General features: G+C 36.7%; 1 protein-coding gene across 8 annotated transcripts in view; it reads left to right on the top strand.

The window, feature by feature from the left end:
- MALRD1 (MAM and LDL receptor class A domain containing 1) overlaps positions 1 to 27,366 on the top strand; it is an 860,334-nt gene that overhangs the window by 698,115 nt on the left and 134,853 nt on the right. For all 8 annotated transcript variants that reach the window (XM_084980970.1, XM_084980973.1, XM_084980974.1 and 5 more), the window contains one exon: positions 22,507 to 22,708. In XM_084980970.1, coding sequence (XP_084837096.1) covers positions 22,507 to 22,708 — 202 coding nt within the window. The remainder of the gene's footprint in view (positions 1 to 22,506; positions 22,709 to 27,366) is intronic.

The raw sequence follows: 27,366 nt of genomic DNA, 5'->3' as shown, positions 1-27,366 counted from the left end.
CTACACCAGAGCCACAGCAACATGGGATCCGAGCTGCGTCTGAGACCTACACCACAGCTCATGGCAACGCCGGATCGTTAACCTACTGAGCAAGGGCAGGGATTGAACCTGCAACCTCATGGTTCCTAGTCAGATTCATTAACCACTGCGCCACCACAGGAACTCCTATACTTCTTGTACGAAAGATCAGTGAGCTTTTCAATCATCAGGAACTGATTTTGAAATCTTGATTTCTAATTAAAACATCACCTATCAGAACACAGCACATAATGTTATTGCCTTGAAATTATACAATCATTTGTCATTGGGATAAATACAATTGAAATTTTTGTCTTCATTTCAAACATTATCCTTTGTAAATAATGCCTGCTATTATGAAGTGATTCCTATTTTCTATGTGTTATAACTTTGTATATGTTATCAGTTTTAAATATCACAGTCATCTGATGAGGTAGTATTTTTTTCTAAACTGAGACTCAAAGTAACTTCTCCATGATTAAACAATTAACAAAAAAACTGATTTCAAAAACCTGATATCCTTTATCCAGCACTGTTTCTGAGGTTTTCTGCAGTACCCAAAGAAGTCTAAGGAGAAGCATAAGAAAAAGAGAGAAAGGATAAAAGACCTTATCAATTCTAGTCATTGTTAGGGAAGAGAGTTCTTATCAAGTAAAAATAAAAACTTGTAAATAAAGTGGAGAATTTGTACTGATTCTATGTAATTGTCCGTTTTCCTAAAGATAAACCTGTAAAAACAATACTGATTCATTTTTAACAGTTCAAATACATGTGGGTAAATGCAGATCATGAGAAAATTTGGGATTTTTTTCCTTGTCTTTATATACACTGTGTGAATATTCAATAGATTAGCCTATTGCTTATGCTAAATTTTGTCCAGGGTAGTGAATAATAACCATAATCTTAAAAAGACTGACATTTTATCACATAGATAATGCAGTTGGAGAGGACACACTAGTCAATAGTTATTTGCTACACATGGAAGCAATTATGAAAGGGAAAATCCAACGAACCTTTCGAGAGAATGGAAGCAGATCTTGGTCACTTGCTAACAAAATGTTGTTTCTCCAATTCAGTGACAGCATTGGTATATGATTAGCTCTTCACCAGCTGGGCAGTCAGTGCTATAGACTGAATGTTTTTGTCTTTCAAAATTCAAGTGTTAAACCCCGACTGTAATAGTCAGCTAGTTCAGTTACCTAGTTAACTGAACTAGCTTTTAGCCGTGTTTCTGCAAACAGCTTTTGAAATGGAAACGCTGGTCTTAAGTCTTAATATCTGATGTTTTGCTTTTGTTGATTATAGGGTTTTCTAACTAGAGGGCGGCAGTTAAGTGTAGCATTGCTTTTGTACTCTAGGCTGTCTCCAGAGAGGTCTACTGGAAAGCATCGTTTTCATAGCATTGGGGAATTATACTCAGTCTGACATTCAGGTTTTGTAGAGGAATTGCTTTCCCGTACTCCAAACTGTCTTGCTAGGTTTGACTGTCTCCCTGGCTTTCTTTTACCACTTCCATAGGTGACCCAAGCAGGGCCAGGAATTGTCATTTCCAGTATTTGATGCAAGGTTTATAAGAAGCTTTCTCTTTTTTTCTGTGTTTCTTCAGTGTGGACTAGATCTGGGCTTTTGGAGGCTAGATTTTGGCTATTGGAGGCCATCTTTTGCAATAGGGGGAGAGAGACTGAGAAAGAATCTAGCACACAGGAGTCTCAGGAGTGGGAAAAAAAAAAAAAGGAAGAAACAAATTTGCCACTGCTGGGTTTAAATCCTGGTTGTTGTGGTCCATGTGCAGGTTGGAAAAAGAATGTTCAGACTCAGAGTGGGGTGTAAAGAAAGCTAAGTTTATTGAGATAAGAAATGCTGCTAGTGCAGTGGAATGACTTCCTGATAATCACAGAGAGCCAACCCTGAGAACATGGTCATGTCTGTTTTTATAGGCCGGGGACAAAGGAGAGAGGAGAAGTCTTACTGTACATCTCTTGGTTGGTTGGGAAGTATAATGCCCCTATAGGGGTAGAGCCTACTTTACCTGAGCCAGTAAAAGTCATTTTGTTACTTACTATTGAAAAATTCCTGTTACAGAATCCCAAGGAGAAACTAATTTTGTAGTGTATCCTTATGTCTCTAATGGATCTCAGTTACTGTGGCAAGTCTTACTTCTCAACAATTGCTTTCAATCTTGGGCTATTCCCAGATTGAAAAAACTTCCGGAGTATGTCATATTTTTATATGTGCATGAACCAATGAAGAGGAATCCCATTCTTTCCACCCTTTAAATTGAAGCTTTCCAGCAAGATACCATTCTTTCATATGCAACTTTTTTTCTTTTAATGTCTAATATGGGTATAACAAGGCCATATTTTACAACATTTCTAAGATGGTTTTTCAACCAATATGTTGTGATCGAAGGAATCAGCTCTAGTCACAGTATTGGCGAGTCTGATGGACAGATAATTCCTTACAAAGGGTCTGAGAACCCACCTTTTTGCATGTATTTTCTAAAGTAACCAAAAGTCTAATTAATTTAATCTTGATTTGTGGTGAGGAAAAACCTCTTTCTTTTAATATTAAAAAAATTAAAGAATAAAATAAATGGGAGTTTCCATTGTGGCTCAGTGGGTTAAGATCCTGACTGGTATCCATGAGGATGCAGGTTCGAGCCCTGGCCTTGCTTAGTGGGTTAAGCGGCACAGGTCACAGACATGGCTCAGATCCCACACTGCTATGACTGTGGTTTAGGCCAGAAGCTGCAGCTCAGATTCGACCCCTAGCCCGGGAACTTTCATATGCCACAGGTGTGGCTGTAAAAAAGAAAAAAACAATAAAATAAATGGTAATATCCACTGAGAGAGTAGATGTGGAGAAATAAACAATATATCAAGTCCCTAGATAAAATGTACTCTATTTGAAGTATGTTAGAGTAGTTTGTCTTTTCTAACTTGGCCTTGTCTGATCTAAGTGCCCATCCCAAAGAAAAACAAATCTTTTGAAGATATTAACTGGTAAAACAATGAAAAATTTTTAGTGAGCACCAGTCTGTTTAAACTTGTCCTCTTTATATGAACTTATTAAATCATACTGTCTAGAAGGGAAAGACAGAAAACAAATTGAAAAAGCACATATACGAAAACTTCAACTTCTGGTACAATATTCTGAAGCAAATAAAATAGTTTTCTGTGATAAATAACTACTCATAATCTGCTGAGAGAGTTATTTTATATTGGATGGAAAGAAAGTCTCTCTGAGAAATAGGAAGTTTGAGTTTAGATTTGAACAACCAAAAAGATCCATTCTTATGAATACCTGGATAAGAATGTTCTAGACAGAGGAAACCAAGTAATGGAAAAACTCAAAAGCGGAAGGTATCTGAAGGCCAGAATAGCTGGAACAAAATAAGCAGGAGAGAGACAATCAAAGAGATAGGTAGGAAACAGCTCCTCAGGGCCTTATAAGGATGGTGCAGAGATTAGATTTATTCTAATTCTAATTAGTCATTGCAGAGTGTCTTAGCTTGGGCTGCAGTAACAAGTTACCATGGACTAGGTAGCTCAAATAGCAGGAGTTTCTTTTCTTTTTAATTTTTATTTTTTGTCTTTTTAGGGCCACACTCATAGCATATGGAAGTTCCCAGGCTAGGGGTTGAATTGGACCTGCAGCTGCTGGCCTGCACCACAGCCCCAGCAATGCTGGATACAAGCTGTGTCTGTGACCTACCCTGCAGCTTGCGACAATGCCAGATCCTTAACCCACTGAATGGGCCAGGGGTTGAACCTACCATCCTCATGATACTAGTTGAGTTCATTACCACTGAGCCACAGCGGGAACTCCAGAAGTTTATTTCTCATAGTTCTGGAGGTTGAGAAGTTCAAGATCGAGGTACAGGCTGGTTTGGTTTCTATAGTGGACCTCTTCCTGGTTTGCAGATGGCTGGCTTACAGCTGTGTGTTCATCTGGCAGAGAAAGATGACCTCTCTTGTGTACCTTCTTATAAAGACACTAATTTCATTTACAGGGACTTCACCCTCAGGAGCTCCCAAAGACCCCACCTCCAAAGTCCAAAACATTGGGAATTAGGACTTCAACATAAGAATTTAGTGGGTCATATTCAGTCCATAGCAGAGCATATAGTGAGGGATAATAACACATCACTTGAAAATATACAAGATTTATCTGGTTGCTATGAAGAAAAGGCACAGGAGCTGGGGGTAAGAGGAGGCCAGAAGTGGAAGTGAAACAGGGAGACAAGTCAGATGATTTCCAAGTGTCTCTGGCAGAGAAGATATATCTTGGTTTAAAGTGCAGAATAGGGACAAACTGGAAAGCAATTGCTATCAATAATGAACAAGGCTTAGATTTTCACTGGCATATTAAGATCGTTTTCTAATAAAGCATACTTTAATTTTATTAGTATATTAGTGAAGGACATCATATACAGCTAATACAGTCAAAGGAGACTTGTACAGTTGATGAGATCCAAGTGAAATTCAGTTATGATGAATTTTGACTTGTTAGAGTAAAAAGCCAAATGATTCAGATTTATCCCAGCCTGCAAAGTAGAGTGCTGCATAATGAAGGAAATGTTTTATAGCAACTGGGAGCCCGGTAGCAAATGAATAATATTCAGGATGGTAAATGAATAATATTCAGAATAATAAGATATCTGTATAGGCATCGGTATCCTTTGATTCAAAGGCTCAGGAATTATGGAGCAATATGAATACGTACTTTATTTTCTAGGTCAGTTTCTTTCTATCTTTCAATTACCTGACTCCATATAAAATTAAAAGCACTCTTTAAAATGGTGCCGGTTGCTTTTTGATCCACGTTGCCAAAAGTGCCCTAAGTGAAACCAGATTAATTTCCCATGAGATTATTTAGTTCCAATAGTTCAGCTTCCTAGCTCCTGGCTTATTCTGATATTTAATGCTACCTTAGGTGAGTTATTTATTGAAAAGAGGTAAAGTTTGGCACAGGACAAGAGAACTTCCCTACAAATGACTAATATCCTTTTATTACTCCAGACTCATTTTTTAAAGACAAAAAAGGAAGTGAACTTTTATAATTAATCATTTTATAATATTTTTTGTAATTTATAGACATTTCTAATTGCTCAGGGGAAAAAGTGAACTCTTTCCTAAAACTTCTTTCAGTGATAACAGATGACTTAATATTTCTAAATGGACTTCTAGAAACCTATTGTTCCTATATCAGAAGTTAGCCTGCCATATTAAAGTGGTCTTTATTTTAAAGTCAAGTTTTAGAGCCAAATAATTTCTGCTGAAACCTATGGAATTTAGCATGTAAATGTCCCATTTAGGAAGCCGTGTGGCTCCATGCTTGTGAATTTTGCTTTGTTTTGTTTAAATGTGATATTTAGGAAATAAGAGCAGAGGCAAAAAAAAACCTCTGAAAATAATATCAGAGTGTTACTGTACACCATTCACTGAAATCCTTTACATTTATTGATTGATCTAAGGCTCATACCATCCAGTGAAGCAAGTAATGCCATTTTCTACATTTTAACAGATGAGGAAAATGAAATGACAGAAAGCCACAGGAACTTGTTCAATCAAGGTCACAGAGCTATTTAAGAGATGACAGGCCAGGGTGTCCCCAGATCTGGTGGCTCCAGCCTATGCTTTTAATTAGGATGCTTTACTGCCTCCCAGAACTAGATGAGTTTTTTAATGGCATATTTTATTTTCCATATTTTATTATTCAAAATCATCTCTTACTTCCTACAAATAGTTATTGAAAGCTGGTTCTTTAAAAGGCACTTTGCATATTTTGTGTTTTGCATATCGTAGTTTTCAGTATAAATTTGATTGGAATTACAAATGTGACAAAAACCAAAACGAAAAGGGGCAGCAGTTATTTAAATAGTCCTCCTAAATATGTTGCCTAAATGTGTGGTGCAGATGAGGTGGTGTGGGAGTTGCTCTGGGTACTTGTTTTTCCTGTAGTTGCTGATAGGACCTACCATTTAATCCTTTTGTTCTACTGCTTTTTCAATGGTCAACTTTTGAATGAGCCATTCAAGGATGTAGCCACCAAGACTACATTCTCTTTGCCAAACTGAGAGAGGCCTCCTCTGGTCAGTTTTGGAATCCCCCTGGGTTTGTCATTAGACCTATAGCTGTGCTGTTAGAAGAGTTGAACCTTTCAGGGTGCCCCGCTGTAGGAAAATGCAGGAGGAAATTCTGCATATTCCCTGTGATGCTTCCAGACCCATGAACTTCAGAATAAGAAGTCTGGCAGAGAAAGAAAAGAGTCTCACTTCCATTCAACCTTGTTTCTTAAATCCAGAGCGATCTTGGCCCTCTGAGTCATGGTGCAGAGGCACAATGCACCTGCAAAGGCCAAATAACTGGAGATAGTCTGGAAAGAACACATGACACACCAATCAGCCACTACCCTCATCACCATGTATAATAATATCATCAGAAATCATTGAATAATCAATCATCGAAGTATGGCGCATGGACACTTTTGAGTAATAAAGGAGGTGTATTTTAGATTTACATTCACTTAATCAGGGTACTAGGTTCCTACTTAGTGCAGTGAAGTAATAATTTACAAATAAAAATAACCTGTGCAAGTGAGTCACCCAAAGTCTCTGGTTATCACCATGAGATGTTACCACCACATAGACGAGGATCTGGCCCATTTCTTAATTAGCACTAGTGCTACAGAAATTCTTCTGGTCATCTGTTGAATAAAAAGAGAAATGAGAAAAATGTTAAGATTCTAAATGGAAGAAAATGTATTCTAAGTTTAATATATACTTACATTGATAAAACCATGTCAAAATTAAATAAGTACTAGTTTGTATGACATATGCTTAAGGCTATTTAGATATCAGAAATTTTGCCCAATTTTTTCTTATTTATGTTTAATTTTAAAATGCTTTTTTATTATGCTATGTTATCACAAAAGTTGCGGAGAGGTACTATCAGTATGCTAACTATAATTTTATTCTTTTTTATATGCATTTTAACTGATGTTCTAGACTAAGCAATGAGAATTTCTGTTGTACACTGAATCTCATGGCCATTGTTTCCACAAGTAAGGGTACACTGCTTATCAAGAGCAGCTTTTGAGAATAGCATGAGTCAATGTTAAGAGAGGAAGCAATCAGATATGCAAATATCCCTAGGCATAACATGGAGAAAGTATGTGTAGGCGTCATTGAACATACTTAGCAAATTTCTGCCCTTTCAACAGGCTTGTCAAAGCTCTAGATTGTACCATATATTTGAGTGTTTCATACTTTTCTAAGCCTAATGTACTAGGTCAGTAGTTCCCAACTTGTCACACACACACTGGTGTGTTGCAATCATTTGTAAGACATGACACAGGCAGTACGCGAGAACTATAGTTAAAATGAACCAAAGTATTTTTCAGTGATTCCCTGCTTTTTGAAGAATAGATTCAAGATTCTCCTTGTATTATATCAGTATCCCATATTTCATTGGGCGGGTCTTACTGAAAAGAAGGTTGTATATGGTGTACCAGGCATTTTGCCAAGCAGTTTACTGACACTCAGGACCTTGAGAAAGGGGACACCGAGGAGAGCATGTCTAGCACAACACATCATGTATCACATAATAAGGGTCACAGACTTCCGTTATCAGCTTAGCAAAGGTTGGTGCATAGACCTTAACAGCAAAGATATTGGATACTGCAGGTTGAGAAAGCTATGCTGACATGTGATGTGGATCTTTTATTGTAGATGATAGGAAAGTAAACCTCAGGATGGTAAAAGAAAAGAAAAGAAGGAAAGAAGGAAGGAAGGAAGGAAGAGAAAGAAAGGAAGAAAGGAAGGAAGGAAGGAAGAAAAAGAAAGAAAGGAAGGAAGGAAAGGAAGGAAAGAAAGAAGAAAAGAAGGAGGGAAAGAAAGGAAGAAAGAAGTGTAGGGAGGAAAATAGAGTAGAGGAAAGGAAGGAAAGAAAGGAAAAGAAAGAAAACACTGCTGTAAGTTGCTCATAAAGTATAAATTAGCAGGCTGGGAAGGCAGTACATGAAATGCAAAGGCTGACACTCAGGAGAAGGAACTAATCGAATATGACCTTCAAATTAGACTTTCCCTTTAGAATATAATAAAAGCAGAAAAAGAAAAGTGACCTCAAGTTGAAGAATTATGCTGCTAAAAATTAAAATCAAGTCACAGTTTTAAGAAAGAAACATGGGAATTTGCAAAAGAAGGTATTTCTTACAACTGCCTATAAGCAGGCTAGGTGCAAAGTCACCTTGAGAAAGAACCAAAAGTCAGCTATGCTTAGAAGTCTAGGTCTTAAGCTGAATATTACTTCTTAAAAAAATTTAACATACTTATAGTTAAAGCAACTTTTCTTTTACATTTTAATTTTGTGAACTCTGTAGGTCTGTATTTTCTCATAGATTTTGGTTTTAATGCTTTGCTCAGAAAGCCCTTTCCTGTTGTAAAATAACAACATATTCTCACTTGTTTTAGTTATTATGTAATTTGGATTTTTAGCATTAACTAATTAATCCACGTATAACTGATTTTGTGTGTATATGGTGAGAAGTTAGAAACTCATGATTTTCTTTCCAAATAGCAATGTAGTTCTTCCAACACTATTGATTCAATACTGTGTCCTGCCCTCGTTGAACTGACATGATTTCATTTTCCTATTTTAAATTCATGTGTCCATTTGTAAATTTTCTACAGATGTGTGAGAGGATGGTTGCTTTTTAGTTGGATACAAACATAGATACACAGAGATATGATAGAAACACAAAGATACGTTATAATCCTCTATAGCCTTACTGTATCTTCTTAATTTGTCAATCTAGGGGAAAAAGTATTTTAAATTCCTCCAGCATTAAGTCTCAGTTTGTCTTTTTTTTGTTGTTCTTATCAGTCTCAGTCCTTGTATTTCAAAGCCATATTATTGAATGCTTGGAGATTCAAGACAGTTGTAGGTGCTTGAGGAATTACAACTTATATCAATACTAAATACTCCCTTTATACTTTCCCTGAAACCTCATTTTGCCTGTTAATAAATATGGACCTTCTTACATTCTAAAAATCAATTTCTTAATATCTTATTCATCTTTTTATTTTTACCGATTCCGTGACACTTGGCTTTAGTTATGTCAGTTATAGACAATATGTGGCTGGATTATTTTTTCCTTTATGTGAGCTTCTATATATATGTATAGATAGATATAAATCAATTCTGTTCTTTCACATATGCACAAATCAATTTTTCATGTATTTTCTGTTTGTATTTTTTCTTGTTTCATTATTTTCCTCTTTATCTCTTAGTTAGATTGATTCATTCCTGCTTATTTTTAGTGTTTATAAGTCCTAATTGCTGTGTCTCTTTTTCTAAAGTGCCTTTTAATTTTTAGTCAATCTATTTAAAATATTTATCCATTTTTATTGAAAATTAATTGCATACTTTTAACCTACCCACCCCTCCCTCAAATAAAAGACCTTTGGCATAACTTTATGGACCTGGCTCATCCTTCCAGACACCACTATGACTTATTAAAACTGGTTGCAACATTAGATTCACAGTGTAAATAATTCATCTACTTTCCTGGCAACCACAGTCTTTAAAATGCCTGAGACCTCACCAGTATATAATTATCAAGTGAATCTGTGTTCTACAGTTATCTTTGCTCACTATTCTTTATTAATTCCTATGTAGTCCACTACATTGGATTCTTTTGTTTGATATGTGTATTAGTTTGCTCAGGGCTGCCATAACCAACTGGGTAGCTTAAACAGCAGACATTTATTTTCTCACAGTTCTGGAGGCTGGTGGTCCAAGATCAAAGGGTCAGCAAGTTTGATTTCTTCTAAGTCCTCTTTCCTTGCTTTGTAGATGGTTTCCATCTTAGCATGGGCTCACCTGTCCTTTCCTCTGTGTGCACACATTCCTACAATCTCTTCCTGTGTCCAAATTTCCTCTTAGCAGGACACCAGCAAGACTGGATTAGGTCCCACCTTAATTTTTCTTTCTTCCTTCCTTTCTTTCTTTCTTTCTTTCTTTCTTTCTTTCTTTCTTTCTTTCTTTCTTTCTTTCTTTCCTTCCTTCCTTCTTTCATAGGGCCGCACCCATGACATATAGAAGTTCCCAGGTTAGGGGTCACATTGGAGCTGTAGCTGCTGGCCTATACCACAGCCACAGCAATGCCAGATCTGAGCTGCATCTGCAATCTATATTATAGCTTGTGGCAACACCAGATCCTTAACCCACTGAGTGAGGCCAGAGATCGAACCTGCATCCTCATAGATACTAGTTGGGTTCTTAACCTGATGAGCCTCAGTGGGAACTCCCAAGATCCACATTAATTTCAGGCCTCCTTTTAATTTAATCACCTCTTTAACAGCTCTATCGCTAAATACAGTCATTTTTTTTTTAAATTGATACATTAGGGCTTAACCTTGCCTTTTTCTTTTTTTGAAAAAGTCACTTTTTTGGTACAGCAGAAATGATCACAGCCTTGTAAATTAACTATATTTCAATAAAACTTAAAATAACACTTAATTGAAGTCTAGTTAATTTACAAGGCTGTGATCATTTCTGCTGTACAACAAAGTGGTTCAGTTAGACATATACACACATCCATTCTCTTTCAGATTCTTTTCCCACATAGATTGTCCCAGGATATTGGGTAGAATTCCCTGTGCTGCACAGCAGGTCTCCACTGGCCAGTCATTCCACATCCCTCAGTGTGCATATGCCTATCCCAAACTCTGAGTCCATCTCTCCCCACCCTCACCTGTCCCTTTTGGTAACCCTAAGTTTTCCAAAGTCTGTGAAGAACAGGTGCCATCATATTCAGGGTTTAGAGTTCAACATATGAACTTTGGAAGGTCACATGGAGAGCATGTTTCATTCATACAGATTTCAGAAATAGTGCATGGGTGGTAAGCTTTATGAGTTCCTGACCGACTAAAGGAAACATATCATGGACCTGTACTGTAAAGATAGGTTGGGTATGACCTTCTAGGTTCAAAATTATTTTTCCTTAAATAATCAAAGGCATAGCAGCATTGTATTCTAATATCCATTTTCCATCTGCCTTGTAGAGGACAGACGCCTACCTGATTATTTCTCCCCTAGGATTTTTACGTTTCCTACTTTACTCTCACGAAGTGAGTAAAACGTTCCTTTAAGCCCTGGGGTTGATTAATTCTCCTGGAAATTTGTTGGACCTTCATCATTTTTCACCTCAGGGGGATTTTCATCTATCATTTATTTAGTTTCTTCTAAAAAATCTATTAAACAACTATGGAAACTTCTGGATACTATCCCCTAACATATATTCTCCAAGTTTTCATTCCTTGGCCCTCTGACACTGTGACATTGGGAGGGTCACTTGGTCCAATTTTCCAGTTCACTTTTTCATGTTTAATCTGTATCAGTTCTCTAATTCAGTTCATCTCTGAGGGCTTTATTTTAGCAATCGATTTGTTAATTTCCAAGAACTCTAAAGCCTTCTTCTTCATATTACTTTGTTCTATTTTATAGATATGATGGACACTGCAGTCTCTCAAGGGGATTAATTATCATTCTTTATTTCTCCACTTATTTCTATTAGCAGTTGTTCTCTTGGTGTTCAGTATTCTGTTCAATTTAGTGTCTCTTTTGTAATTTTTCTCAGCTGTCTGGTTACTTACTACTGGCTTTCTATTCTTATGTGTGGATGAGTCTAGATTGGATAATATTACTGATTTTTTTTTCTTTTTAGGGCCACACCCATGGCATAAGGAAGCTCCCAGGCTAGAGGTTGAATTGGAGCTGAAGCTGCTGGCTTATGCCATAGCCAGAGCAACACTAGATCCGAGCCACAACTGTGACCTCTACCACAGCTCATGGCAATGCCAGATGCTTAATCCATATTGAGCAAGGCCAGGAGTCAAACCAACGTCCTCATGGATCCTAGTTCATTACCAGTGACTGAGCCATGATGGGAACTCCATTGAAGATGAATTCTGATTTAAGATCTCTGGTTTCATTGCTCTGTTGTAAAGGAGGAGGTGTATTTTCTAGTGGGCCAGCATTTCCGATGTACTGGTAGCTTATTTGTTGAGGGAGCCACAAGGACCTCATGGCAGTCACAAGGCCCCCCACCCTTGTTTCTCTTGTCTGAGTGCCCATTCATGGAAATGCCGGGGCCAGATCTCAAGCTCCAGCAGTATTCACCCACCTTATGTGTCCTAAGTGTGAACACTAGCATCAGCAACTCCTAACACAGGGGCTGACCTGGCTGTTTACAGAGTTCTTTGATTCATTATGAGCTGGTGACATATGCATAGCTCCTCCTCTATGCTGTCCATCTCTTTCTGAGTTATTCCAGAATTCTGCCAGGAACAGTCACTTTTTTTGTGGGTCTATTTTTTTTTTTCCCCTGTAGATGTTTGCAAGTTCCTCAGTTTTGTTTATGTAATTTCAACCAACAGTTTCCATTTGGGTTAAAACATCCAGAAATTCTTACTATTTTTATATGTTGGTAGCTGTGCTCCTGATTTTCCACTGCTTCTGTGGATTTCTTTCTTTCAGTATTTTTCCTGTCTTTGCAGTGGAACATTCTTCAGCTGTATAGGTAAGCATGTGTTTTCAGTTAGCCATCAGAACCAGAAACACCTTTTCCAAATATTTACAATTTTGTAGAATATGCTGAAAGGAAAGTAAATCAAGTCACAATTCCATTTTTTTTTTCTATTTGCTGTTTTGCAGTCTAAAATTTTCCTCGTTTGGAGGGAAGATGTTTTAATGGCATGTTGAAGGCAGTCTATATGGTGGTATTATTAAGTGGGAGAAAAAAATCTTGGAGGTATCAGATTAGCACTGAACACAGGTCATTCTGCTTTTAAGGGTCATGTGCTTGGTGCTTTATTTCTGATTACTCCTAAATAGTCTGTCTCTTTCAAAAGAATGTGAGGTCAGTGTTGTAGAGCTAAATACAGATCACTTCAATTTTCACATATATAGTAGCCATAAATTTTTCTCAGCTCTTCTTTCTCTGATACAGCCTGTGATGTTTATTGCAAATGAGTGATGTTCAGGAAAGGTAGCTGACTGGAAACCCAGATCTTAGGCCCAGCTTTTTATGTTCCTAATGACTAGAAACTTAGAATTTCTAAAGCTCTCAGGTTCTCATTCCCCTTATTTAGCAGGATGGTAGCGATGCATGTGTAAAGAATCCAAAAAATTTGAAATTGCACCCTGAAATTATTTTTATTTATTTATTTATTTATTTATTTATTGCCTTTTGTCTTTTTAGGGCCACACCCACAGCATATGGAGGTTCCCAGGCTAGGGGTCTAATTGGAGCTACAGCTGTCAGCCAACGCCAGAGCCACAGCGACATTAGATCCAAGCTGCATCTGCGACCTACACCACAGCTCACGGCAACGCTGGATCCTTAACCCACTAAGCGAGGCCAGGGATTGAACCCACAACCTCATGGTTCCTAGTCGGATTTGTTTCTGCTCTGCCACAACGAGAACTCCAAATTATTTTTTTAAATCCCATGAATGTGTTAACCCTTTATGATGAAATTGCCCAGCCGACATTCTTATTAATATGAGTCATCCAACTATATGAACTCTTTTATTCAAACTAGATAATATCTGATACGTAAAAGCCAGCACAGGAATAATAATAAAAAAGAAATGCATTTAGTGTTGGCAATTACTTTATGTATGTAATTTTTACTTAAACCTGATAGCAGACCCAGCTGGAAGATATTAACATTTCATCTCTTAATAGAAGGTAAATCAAAGTTTTAAAAGATGGCATAATTTAGCCTGAGACATCCAATTAGTATGGGCAGAGCCAGGATTAGAATCCGGGCCCTAGCCCCTGATGGTAACACTGCTCAGCCTTCTTATTACTAAGTGGGTAAAACTCTGAAGGAAAGTTATATGCTTTGTATTATTCTTTAAGGAGTTGGAATACTTTTTTTTCCATGAAATTCAGTTTTCCTCAAAACATCTTACAAATTTGCATGCTGACCATTCCTTAAATTACAAAGAATAAATACAAGGTTATGTCTTATTTTTATGACTGTTGGAGAGGGAAACAATAATTTCAATTAAATTGCACCAGCCATAATACCACCTAATTATGTTTATATGCTTTTTAAATATAACAGAAATAACCAGAAATGACTCTCTTCACCACAGATATTCACCAACTCACTTGGCTGATCCTTCATAGTTTGAACAGGGTTTTCATGTCAATGAACCCATTTAATGTGCCCTGAGATGTTGCAGAGCAAAGTGGGCCTCCCTTTCTCATCTCAAATGAGAAAGGCAAAGAAAAAAGAGTGATCTATTTCCTCAGTCTTTTGAGAGAAAGCTGAAATGTAGATTGTTCTTCAATTCAAGTTCCGATTGTTCTAAGCTTGGTTTAAAATAATTATCCATTCTTCTTCTTGCCTATTTTTTTTTAATTTTGAGACACCACAGCTTATTTATAACTCACTGACATCCAAACCCACAAAGAAAACTGTGATGCTGTTTTAGTGTGTGAACAAGCAGCTATTTGTAAAGAGACTGAGAGAAGCATTGCTAGTCCTCATGGCAGTGCCTGAATAATCCTGTTTTTCATAAGTATATACATTTCTTTATCAGATAAAAATGATGCATTTGCTAGGGTAGAAATTGTGCAGTGAGAAATGTGCCAGGTTACCTTTACTCCCACCCAGCGAGTCACTTGGTCCCTCGTCCCCTGTGAAAGATCTAAAATTTAACTAAAAGATCTCCAAGAGCCCGTCCAATGCTTAAGTTCTTAAATCTTTAGCTTTTTCATCCTTTCATGCTTTAGCAAATATTTACTGAGCCCCCGTTACGTACTTGCCAGCACCTGTCCTGGGCATGCATAAATAAACAAAACAGGCAACTCCCTGCACTCATACACTTTATGTTCTAACGGGGAAAGAGCCATTAAACAAGAGGAAATGCGATGGGCGAGTAAGCTGGGTAGTCCTCTTGAAGACTGTGACACATAAAGCAGTCTGAGAGGAAGGGTGGGGCTGTGTGTGGCCAGGGTGTGCTGCCTTAAGCTTTGAGTGACCACTTGAAGGAGGTGTGGTTGTGAGCCATGCAGATACAGGGGCCAGACCAGAGGAACACCTCAGAGAGAAAAGGCAGTGCAAAGACCCAAATCGGGAGTGTTCCTGCTGTCTAGAGAGACTGGCAAGGGATCCTTGTGGCTAGAGCTCGGGAAGGCAGAGAGTAAGAAGACACAGGGGGGAGAGGTAAGGGAGAGAGATCTTAAAAGAGCTTTTATTCCATTGTAAGGACATTTTTACTAAATCTGTTAGGGGGCCCAGTTCTAGAACCCTGCTCTTACTGAGTTCTTAAGTGCCTCCTTTGATATAGCATAATGTACCTCGTGCTTTGATAATTCTTGCCTCTGATCAGGCAAAGGTACTAGGTCTCTAAAGAGAGAGTTGGAGAAAGCAGTTCACACGGGTAGGGTTAGAGGGGCTGTGCCACCGGACCTTTTTATTTTATTTTATTTTTTAAATAAAGTATACTTGATTTACAGGGTTTCTTCAATTTCTGTTGCACAGCAAGTTGACCCAATCACACACAGTTCCCTGTGCTGTACAGTAGGGCCCCATTGCTGATCCATTCCAAATGTAACAGTTTGCATCCCCAAACCCCAAACTCGCAGTCCATCCCACTCCACTCCCACCCCCACCTTGGCAACCACAAGCCTATTTTCCTTGGCCATGATCTGTTTCTGTTGTGTCGATAGCATCATCTGTGCCGTATTTTAGATTCCACAAATAAGAGATATCATATGGTATTTGTCTTTCTCTTTCTGACTTACATCTCTTAGTATGAGAATCTCTAATTCCATCTATGTTGCTGCAAATGGCATTAGTTTGTCTTTTTTATGGCTTGAGTAGTATCCCATTGGACGTATGTACCACATCGTTTTTAAATGTCCAAAATTGGAAATAGAAAGTGTCGTGGAAAGACGGTAGGGGGAAAAGAGAGTGAGTGCCTATGTTTAGAGGACCTGGTGACTATTTGAATAATTGCTTTAATTGGCATTGCAATGGATGAGGCAATTTTGTTTTTCCAACAAAATAGGCAATTGAGTGAATCAAAGCAAATGAGTCTGCTTTGCCCAAAATTAGTATAACTCGTCCAGCTTTCTGTTCATTAGTATTAGCATGGTATATCTTTCTCCATCCCTTTTTTCTATTCTGTGTCTATATTTAACTTGAATTTCTTGTACACAACCCATGGTTGGGTCTTGTTTTTTAATCCACTCTGATAATCTCTGTCTTTCAATTGGTATGTTTAGAAAACTGATATTGAAAGTGATTATTAATAGTTAATACCTAGCCTATTTTTTACTGTTTTACCTTCATTAACCTTGTTCTTTCTTTTTACGTGCATGTCTTAGCATTCTTTTTCACCTCCTTTGTTTTAAATGAGCATTTTTTATGAATTATTTTTTCTCTTCTCTTAGCATGTCAATTATACTTCTTTTTAGGCTTTTTAAATTATTAGACCATAAGTTTGGAAATATGTATTTATAGATAATCCAAGTCACTTTCAAATAACAGTATGCCACTTCCTGTGTTGTGCAAGTACATTGTAACACAGTATTCTCAATCTCCCCTCCCTCTCTTATAATATCCTGCCTTACATTTCACTTGCCCCAAAAGCTAAAATCACTGAGTACATTCTTATTATTATTTTAACTAAACCATCTATTATCTAATTAATGATAAGAAAAATAAATTTATTTACCATTATTTATTCCTTCTATTAACACCCTTCTTTATGTAATCTGATTTTCTGACCATGTCATTTCCTTTTCTCTAAAGAACTTCTTTTAAATTTACTTGCAAGGCAGGTCAGCTAGCAAAAAATGTCTTCAATTTTTCTTTTCTAAGAAAATCTTTCTTTCTCCTCTGTTTTGACAGATCATTTCACTGGGTATGGAATTCCTTGTTGGAGTTTTTCTTTAGGTACTTTAAATATTTCATTTCACTGTCTTCTTCTCTGCATGGTTTCTGAAAAGAAGTCTGATGTAATTCTTATCCCTGTTCCTCTAATAGTTGTTTTTTCCCCTCTGGCTTATTTCATTAGATAGATTTTCTCTAAACTTTGGTTCTCTGCAGTTTGAATATCATATGCCTCATTGTAGATAAATACTGGGACTGGTATTTATCCTATTGTTCTCGAATCTTCCAGGATCTGTGGTTTGTTGTCTATCACTGACTTTGGAAAAATACTGTTTATTATCACTTTAGATATTTCTTCTGTTCTTCCTTTCTTTCTTTTCCTGCTGGTATTCACATTATGCGTGTCATTCCTTTTGTAACCATTCCACCATTCTTATATGGACTGTTCCAGTTTTTTGTTTTGCATTTCAGATTTAGAAGTTCCTATTGACATATTTTCAAGCTCTCTAATTCTTTCCTCTGCAGTGTCCTGTCTTGATGAGCCCATCAATGGCATGCTTCATTTCTGTTAGAATATTTTTTAAAATTTCTAGCGTTTCCTTTCGATTCTTTCTTAGTTTCTAATTCTGTTTACATTGTCCATCTGTTCTTCCATGTTGTCCACTTTTTCCATTACAGCCCTTAGCGTGTTAATCAGAGTTACATTAAGTTTCCTGTCTGATAATTTAACATCTCTACCATATCTAAGTCTGATTCTGATGCTTGGTCTGTGTCTTAACAGCCTGACATGATGTACCAAGTTAAAAAAAAAAAATTGGGGTCCTTGGTGTGAGATTGTATGTCCATCTGGCTGGAGGTTGTGCTCTGTTTACTGCTTGCTGTAACTATAGGTATCAAGGACTTTTAGTTCCCCTTTTGTCTTTGTTTTTGTCTCCTCTGTTGTCGTTGGGTTTCCAGAGAGCTTTCTTCCTAAATAAGTCTCCAATGTGCTATTCTTTCTATTACACAGAAACCCTATTTACATGTTGGGAAGTTGTGGGGTGGGAGAAAAGTCTCTATAGGGCTAAGATTAGGTCTCAGTCTTTTAGAGAGTATTTTAGTACCCCTGGGTTGAATCCTTCACAGTTGCCTCTCAGATTTTTTTTTTTTTTTTAACCTCCTTAGGTAATACAGGAAGACTAGAGGAAGCTGGGTGGGTAATTTCCCCACATGGAAAACTACTAGGGGCTGGAGCTGATTTTCCTTTCCCGCCATTTGGTTAGGGTCTGGTAAACCTAGTCAGCGAGGCTCTGTTTAAATAGTTTGTCTTGAGGGCAGGCCTTACTGAGAGGCACAGAATGTTCTGGGTCTACTTCAAAATGGCTACTTTTCCTCTCCTCCTGTCAAAAACTTGAGAGAATTTTGCTGTGATTTTCCCTGTAAGGACCTGATAGGGCTCCTGAAGTTCAAACTCATACAAGTTTGGAGATGCCCCCGCCCGGAATGTTTACCTTTCAAACTTGTCCTCAGTGAGCCTCCAGCAAATCATCAACTACAGTTTAGGTTTTTCCTTCCCTGTGACTGGTTCCCACTTGGGTTTCTGTCCCTGGATTTCGGCTTCATTGAGTTGGGGTTCTAAGCATCTACCTGTCTCTCTCCATAGTCACGATTGCCCCGTGACCTCAGTTCACTGAAAAATTTAGGAAGAGTTGTTGATTTTCAGTTTATTCAGCTTTTTTTTCCTGTTGTGAGGACTAGACTGACTGTTTCAAATCTCTCCTTACCTGCTGTCCTGGAGGCTAGTTGGAGGTCTGTGTTGTACACATGTAATGAATCGTTTAACCTCTCTCTACATCTCTAACTGCAGATCTGCAGAGGGCAGTTAATAGTCTTACCCTATACCCACACTTGTAGTAGGATTCATAGAATGTTATAAATGTGAATGTGCTAAATTTGTATTAATGAGGCAACATTATTCTTATTTCTTCCTTTATTAAGTGAACGTAAAGCCTGTAGCCTCCCTTCTGAGAAAAATTTTTTCCTTTTTCATTACTTTTCGATTATTTTCTTTCCTTTCATGTAAAATTTTTTCCTTTTTCATTACTTTTCGATTATTTTCTTTCCTTTCATGTAAAATTTCGAATGAAACCATGAGACATCGTGCTCTGCTAAGGATTAAGTATGGTTCAGTTCATTGCTTTGCCCTATCATTGGTGATTAAAGAGGAGACCAGCTGAGAGCAACTGGGGGCCAAGTAAAGCCAAGGCTTCCTCTCACTGATGCATTTTACACACTAACTTTAATGAGCTAAATATACTACAAAATGGATAAAATGTTTCTGATACCCAAAAGTGTCCATTCAGAATCTCAAAGTCATCATGAGGGACCTGGAACCATGGAGACTGTCTAGTTGCAGGAGAGGACCTTTGGGAAAAGCGACTAATGGAGTTCTTTCAGTTCTTTATCTGGGCGTCCTACCTACATGGGTATTGTTGATGGAGCTGGTCTCTAATATCCACACTATTCCGGAATTTAATCATCACAACTGTGTTTTGTATTACCTCTTCATATCTGTTGTTGAATGTTTTCCTCCAAAGGAATGTTTATTCTAAGTAAATGCTTGAGGAGTCACTTGCTCAAATCCTTGACATGTATTTAACTGGTTAATATTATAATATTTGTATTTAGATGGTATAATATTATTTTATTTTGATTCCCTGCGGTTTGATTTAGCAAGTTCTCTTCAAATTTTTCCTACCCTATGTTATAAGTTTGCATTATAATGTCACCTTCGAATATAATATACATTTGGTTGTAACAGATAATCTTCATTGTGATATATATGTATGTATTCTTTGAGGATATTTTGTTTTTATAATAAAAGCTGTGGTAACAATGATTGTTTTACAATATATAATGTTGACAATTATTATAGTTATGGTGTGTGTTCAACCAAAATTTAGAAAGAATGTCAAAATAGAAGTAGCCAAATTATTTAGCCAGCAGTTGATTTCTAGGAAGCTATTTTAAATAAGTTATTATTGCAATATGAATTTATTTTCAGTAAAATGTGTGTAATAAAATATAAAAGTAGAAACAAATGAAATTAGAATTAATTATTTTTGAGGAAATTAGCCATTTTAACTTTTTGAAGTGATAGATGTTTAAATTTTTTAAATAAATACTTTTCTAAGTGTTATCAACACATTCATACAAGAACTCTCAGGAGATAATGAGTATTATTTCCATTGAAAGACAAAAAAATACCATAATTTTAGTCTTTAGTGGATTTCCTTTTGGCCATAAATAAAATCTAGCATTAAATGTAGCCCAGAAATGATTCTTCTAGCTTTTCCCTTGGCCATTGTGGCTGTAGAGACACTTTAGATAGCATTCAGTTCAATTTAATACATTGGTGGTACTATAAATACATATTACTATTGAAACAACAAATGAACTTGTCAAAAGTTTCATTGAAATTAAGTTATGAGTTAGTAAACCTGATCAGATTTAATTTGGCCAGTAGTAGGATCAGGATGAAATGATGGGATGCAATAGATTGTATCTATTGGGGAGCTAATGCTCATGATGAGAGGGTGTGAAAAGGATAGCCAGGAAATGTCATGTGGGGTTTTGAGAAGTAGAGTAAAAAGAGAATGGAAAAAAAAGGAATTTGGCAAGAGTGTGTAGAATTGATCAAATATTAAAAAGACTGAAAACCAAGAATAAAATGAAACAATAAAAATAGATATATTAATAAATAAAGCATGTGTGTGCTAGAGTTTTGGACAAACCCAGAAAAGGTTGGCTTATGTTTTCATGTAATTTGGTTTTCTGAAATAATTTTCCAGGAAAAAGGGTTATAAAATAAATAATATAAAGCTGTTTCCTTTAAAATCTTTGTGATGTAACCCAGGATTTCTGTAAAAGGAAGGCTCAATTTAGTTTGATTGTATAGAGTTGTTCTGTCATCAAGCTCAATCAGAAGCTTCATACATTTTTATATTTAACTTTTAACAAATAGGGAAATTTTGCATGAATTTGGGAACTAAGTATACACTAAATCTTGGAGCTAAAAACTCTCTGGGATGAGTCTTATGTGTGAGACAGGAAACAATCAACTAACCCACATTCTTTTAATATTGAATCTTAGATTATTTTATTTATTGAAAATCAATATATAAAAGGAAATTTTTGCTTAAGAATTATCTGCTTTTCCAAAATGTTTGTGTTAAAGTCTCACTTTTTGGGTTTCCAAACTTTGAACAGGTTTTTCTATTTTTCTTTACTCTATCATCTTGATTAGCTTTTGATGTTGTGTTTAATTTTCATTGATAGTTGGATTTCTGACCTGATCTCAGACTTTCTGTAATGGTAGACTTTGGCAACAAGCTTAATTTCTGGGTCTGGATTATTTGGTGGGTTTTGGTAGTATTTCTAGAATGTCAACAAAATATTATAAGTAACAAAATGAATAGTATTAGCCCCTTCTTCTCATAATATAAATTTTGAATATATTTTATAGGATAAATTATTTACAGGTAATTGTTGACACTAAGAAAAAAGTGAGAAAGTGAGATTTTTCTGTAGAAGGGTGTATCATTGAATAATATCACTGTCCTTGTGTTTTCTCATGTCTTGTTTTTCTGATGTAAAAGAAAATGTTGTAAAAGTGACTGCTGAAATGCATTACAAGCCATTCTTCATATTATAATGTAATATAATGGCTTGTAATGCATTTCATATACATATATAAATACACACATATAAATACATATACATATATAAATATACACACATAAAATGATCATTGGAAACGTATGGTATAAAAATACAGAATAGTACTTTTTTAATTTACCTTTTTTGTTGTCTAAATACAGATTTTTTTGAAGAGCACAAGGAAATAGCTATTGTTTTTTTCTTTTAAATTGTTTTTACTATTTAAAAAAATGATCAGAACTTTTCATGGTGGATGGTTTCAAAGCTAATTCTCTTTCTATTTCACTTTTTGTTTGTCTAATATGTTTGTCCTTGTACTTTAAAAGTCCTAATTATTGATGTTGGTGAATTCAGGTAGATTTTCTGTGAAAATGTTAAATGTTTTCTATGCATTACTTTGGTTTCTGAGATGATCTGTATAGTCTCATGTTCATTTACTATGAAGATTTTCTCTTTTTCCGGTAACACAATCTTAGTTGAACAGGAATAAAATTTTTTAGCGGTGAAAATTCTAGTTGGACACATCCTCCAGCTTTTAAATACTTCAGGTCGTTACAGTTAGGCGCCATGTCTAATTTGGTACATAGACATTCATAAGAAAAAAATACACACAAAAGTCTAATTCACCAAAGAAAATATAACATCCATAAGCTCACTCTATAACCACAGCTGGCCGAAGCATAAGCTGGATATTGCCCACTCTCTTATAGGACAGAGTCTATTTGCAAGGATGATTAAAAGTGTTATCATTAAGCTGTCCCATTGCCAGACTCCCTTCTTGCAGTAACAATTTGGATGTCCACAGTCTTCTAACATCCAAACCATCGAGCTGATTTTTCTCTCTCTTGTTTTTTAATTCTGCATTCTTAGGTGTATACTGTTGAGGAATCTGGACTAAACTTCCTGGTGTGGTCAGTGATTGGCAATAAAAGAACTGGTTGGATGTATGGACATGTACCCCTTTCCAGTAACAGTCCGTTTAAGGTGGCATTCGAAGCGGATGTAAGTGGAAGAGAGAACATCTTTATTGCCCTTGATGACATCTCCTTTACCCCAGAATGTGAGTTTGGAGGTAAGAGATGCCTTCAGACAATGGGAAGTACAAGTATGGTTTTTAATATATAAACATACAGAAGAATTGGGAATTTCTGAGGAATGGCAATTCTTTTTGTGTCCAGTCCTACTCACACCCTGTAGAAAGAACAGTATATATATCTGGGAAGTGAAGTTGGTCTGCCCATGAAAATTTACCGTGGAATTTTCATACCCTCTAGGCAACAAAACAACTTTGACTAAAGTTCTTTAAGAAACCCAGAGGAAATTTAGTAGCATCGTAGCTTTATTGTCTACTTTCTTTATTGCCAAAGCTTTACAACAACAGCCCAAAGTAAAGATTCTTCTGTTCACCTGACATTTTCCAGACTGCCTTTTCCATCCGTATGAGCTTTTCCCCTTCCCGGGGCCATTTCCCTTCTTCTAACTGTTTCTACACTATAATCTAGAACACTTATTCTGTCGCATAAATTTTTTAAAAATCTTATCATAAACTCCTTTCCTAAGAAAACATCACCTTAATTAAAATCTGAATTTCTGTTCCTTAATGTGCTTCCACTTAAGTGGCTATTTGTTCTCTTATGAAGTCTTCACATTTTCTTTCTTTTTCTTTTTTTATTTTCCTGCTTTTTAGGGCTGCACCCACAGTGTATAGAGGTTCCCAGGCTAGGGGTCTAATCGGAGCTACAGCTGCCAGCCTACACCACAGCCACAGTCACGCCAGATCTGAGCCAGATCCGAGCTGCGTCCATGATATACACCACAGCTCACTGCAACGCCAGATCCTTAGCCCACTGAATGAGGCCAGGGACCAAACCTGTAACCTCATGCTTCCTAGTTGGATTCGTTTCCGCTGCGCCACAACGGGAACTCTTAAAGCCTTCACATTTTCAATGTTAGATAGGAGGGTTATTGCCTTTCAAGCTACTACATGCCACTCAAAATTGTTCTTATGGCCTTATTCAAAAATATCTTCTCTTTTAAAGCCACACATCTGAGTTATTGTCTTACGGTTTTCCACTGGATCATAAATCCTGAGAAGTCAACTTCCAGGTGAATTAACCCTTGTAAAACATTGACCTTTTAAATTCTAGTCATTTTCATAAATATTTTTCCTCATTAATCAGCTCCCATAGTTACATTCTGAACCACACCCTATGAAAATTTAGGATTGAAAAATCAAATCAGTGTGCCCTCTACTTTTTGATTATTCTTCCTAAACCTGTTTTCCAACATGATTAATAAGAAAAAAATATAATTCTAGATTTGCGATGTTTCCTGTTTTTTCCCATAATGCAACCTCATTTTCTTTTTTCCTTAATAAGCTCAGGTTTAATGATGTAACACCTCAATTTCATTCTTAATCCAGCATTTTGAATTCTATGACCTATTTTCTTTTTCATTTTAACATAAATTTATGTACCAGGAACTCTGCTAAGTATGAGCACATTTATTTACCAAATCATCCAGTGTAGAATATGTATCTAGTTCATGTTCCATCATAATGGATTTACCCATCTTTGAAACTGACTTTCTAGAACTATTTACATTTTCCAAACCGCTGCTGGTCATATTTATTGGGACCACTAAAATCTTCAACTTATAAGCTTAGCTGGGCTCTTAAGGATCTCAGATGCATTCCCTGGCACCACTTTTCTACAACAATCCTTGAATCCACCAGCTCTCCCTTGGACTTTCTTTACTCTTGTCCATATTCTTATATTGTTTGAACAGAAAATAGAACCCTTTTATATCAAACTTCCTTGATTTTCTCTTTCCTTCCTCCAAATGTGCCTGTATCTGCAACCAAATTCTTTTTGCCACAGGGAAAAAAGTGTCCACCTTATCAAGAGTAAGTGTCTATTCTTGGTCATTTCCATTCTCAAGTCCTTTTTTTTTTTTTTTTTTTTTTTTTTTTTTTGGTCTTTTTGCCATTTATTGGGCCACTCTCGCAGCATATGGAGTTCCCAGGCTAGGGGTCTAATTGGACTTGTAGCCACCGGCCTATGCCAGAGCCACAGCAACGTGGGATCCGAGCCACATCTTCGACCTACACCACAGCTCACAGCAACACTGGATCTTTAACCCACTGAGCAAGGGCAGGGATCGAACCCGCAACCTCATGGTTCCTAGTCGGATTCGTTAACCACTGTGCCATGACGGGAACTCCTCAAGTCCTTCTAATTATTGCTCCATCAAAGTCATCTCTGTCCTATACCTTCAGTATCTTTTCTTCCATTATTCTTTCTTAGCTCTTCATGAACACACACACACACACACACACACACACACACACACACACTTTTCCCCAACACACTTTTCCCCTAATTTGAGCTTTTCAAGAGAAAGAGGAGCTTGTATATTTCATCTCCAAAACCTAACTCAAGTTCTAGGCAATTTGTTCTGAAAAGTTACTGTTATTCTAAATAATAAGAACAACAATTATAACTGTGTGAGCAGCAGCAGCTCTAGCATTTGCCTACGTATAACTGAAATCTTGCCCATTATATTATGGAACAGATTCTGTTGTCAAGGATGTTATTTTATTTTATTGTCTTTTTAGGATGGCATTTGTGGCGTATGAGATTCCTAGGCTAGGGGTCTAATCGGAACTGTAGCCGCCAGCCTACGCCACAGCATTGTGGGATCCAAGCCGCGTCTGTGACCCATACCACAGCTCATTCAATGCTGGATCTTTAACCCACTGAGCGGAGGCCAGGGATGGACCCGCATGCTCATGGATGCTAGTTGGGTTCGTTAACTGCTGAACCATGATGGGAACTCCAAGGGTGATTTTTTAAAAAGACTTTTGGGAGTTCCTGTCCTTGCTCGGTGGAAATGAATCTGACTAGCATCCATGAAGATGCAGGTTTGATCCCTGGCCTCGCTCATTGGGTTAAAGATCTGGTGTTGCTGTGAGCTGTGGTGTAGGTCACAGATGCGGCTTGGATCTGGCATTGGTGTGGCAGTGGTAGGCTGGCAGCTACAACTCTGATTAGACGCCTAGCCTGGGAACCTCCATATGCTGCAGGTGTGGCCCTAAAAATACAAAAAATTAAAAAAAATAAAGAGACTTTTTGGCATTAAACCATGAATTCTCTTCTCTTCTAACTTTATGTAATAGAATGCCTCCATCAAACTGTCAGCCAGAGTCCAGGATATCCAGGCATAGTTTTTACTGCAATGGTTCATGGTTGATTCAGGCAGATGCTTTTAGAAATTTATCAATTAAACTAATTTTCCTCAAACTGGGGTATGCAGACATCCCTGGTTACATTCCAGAGAGTGGGCAATGCCACCAAATAAACTTGATGCAGCTTCATTGGATTCCTTGAAGATTTAGAGAGAGAAGTTAAATGTAGTGTTCTATGCCATTAGCATGAACACAAATCTACTTATAGCATGGAATGCCAAAGATCAGCATAAAGCTTTAAAGAAATTTCGATCTGCCTTCTCCTCTGTGCTTTGAGGTACTATGATGGCACTGTTGGAGACGTGCTTTGAAAGATGATTGGACCATTGAAAAATGGTCATAGAATAGACAATATTCATAATACATTGTTGAATATGACAAATTATATAAGAATATATTGCTTGATTTAGAGAAATAATACATAAAAACATGAAACCCATTTTAATAAGTTATCTATCAAGAAAACATCCATAAGGCTGCAAGAGCATATATGCATAATCAATTTCTGGGAAATGGGATTATGAATGAGTTCTATTTCCTTCTTGGTATTTTTTCTGCCTTTATAAATATATATTCAGGACAATATTTTTCATAATTGGGAAAACAATAATTTACTTTATAAAAAATGTCGTAAGCTCCTGATATATGTAACTAAGAACTAATTTTTATATAATGGGGTTGGCAGTATCTTGGGAGCGCTAGAATGTGGGTTCGATCCTTGGCCCAGCACAGTGGGTTAAGGATCCTGTATTGCTGCATGCAGCTTAGTTCGGGCTGCAGCTCAGATCTGATCCTAGGCCCAGGAGCTCATTATGCCATGGGTCAGCCAAAAAACAAACAAACAAAAAAACCCTAATTTTTGGAAAATAATTCCTTTAACCTTTCCCTAAGTGGAATTATTTATTGGAAATAATATGGGAACTCTATCATGAACCATTTTTGTTTTATTACTTTTAATCCTGCATTTTTTCAATCGTTATTACAATACATTAAACGATACATAAAATACTTAAAGGTACCACACTATATAATAACCCAGTTTTTGAAACTCTTTCAGAAAAATGTAAAAAGACATTAGCTCTTCTTATTTGCCATAGTTAGGACATCAAACAGATTAAACTTATGAGTGAGATGTTATTCCAGTAGTTGAATCATCTGATGTTTTTTATTGCTATGCCAAGGTAAGAAAATTATACTGTGTAAGAATGAGTCAACCAGAATTAGTTATACATTTGCAATTTTCTTCCAGTTGCCTTAAATTTATAGAATGCAGCCAAGAAACGCATGTAGAATTTTTTCAAGCTTCTTTGAAGTATTCCTGACAATTAAAAATTGTGTATATTTAACGTGTACAACATGATGTTTTGATATACATTATGGAATGATAACTGCAATCAAGCTAAATAACTATCACCTCACATAGTTACGATTTTGTGTGTCTGGTAAGAAAACTTAAGAGATCAAATCTCTTAGCCAGTTTCAAG

This window comes from Sus scrofa, chromosome 10 (genome assembly GCF_054392235.1).
Source record: "Sus scrofa isolate SSC_HxYL_T2T_F1_AM1 chromosome 10, Sscrofa_HxYL_maternal_Yorkshire_Landrace_v2.0, whole genome shotgun sequence".
Classification (NCBI taxonomy): Eukaryota; Metazoa; Chordata; class Mammalia; order Artiodactyla; family Suidae; genus Sus; species Sus scrofa.
This window is presented reverse-complemented; position numbering and strand designations above follow the sequence as displayed.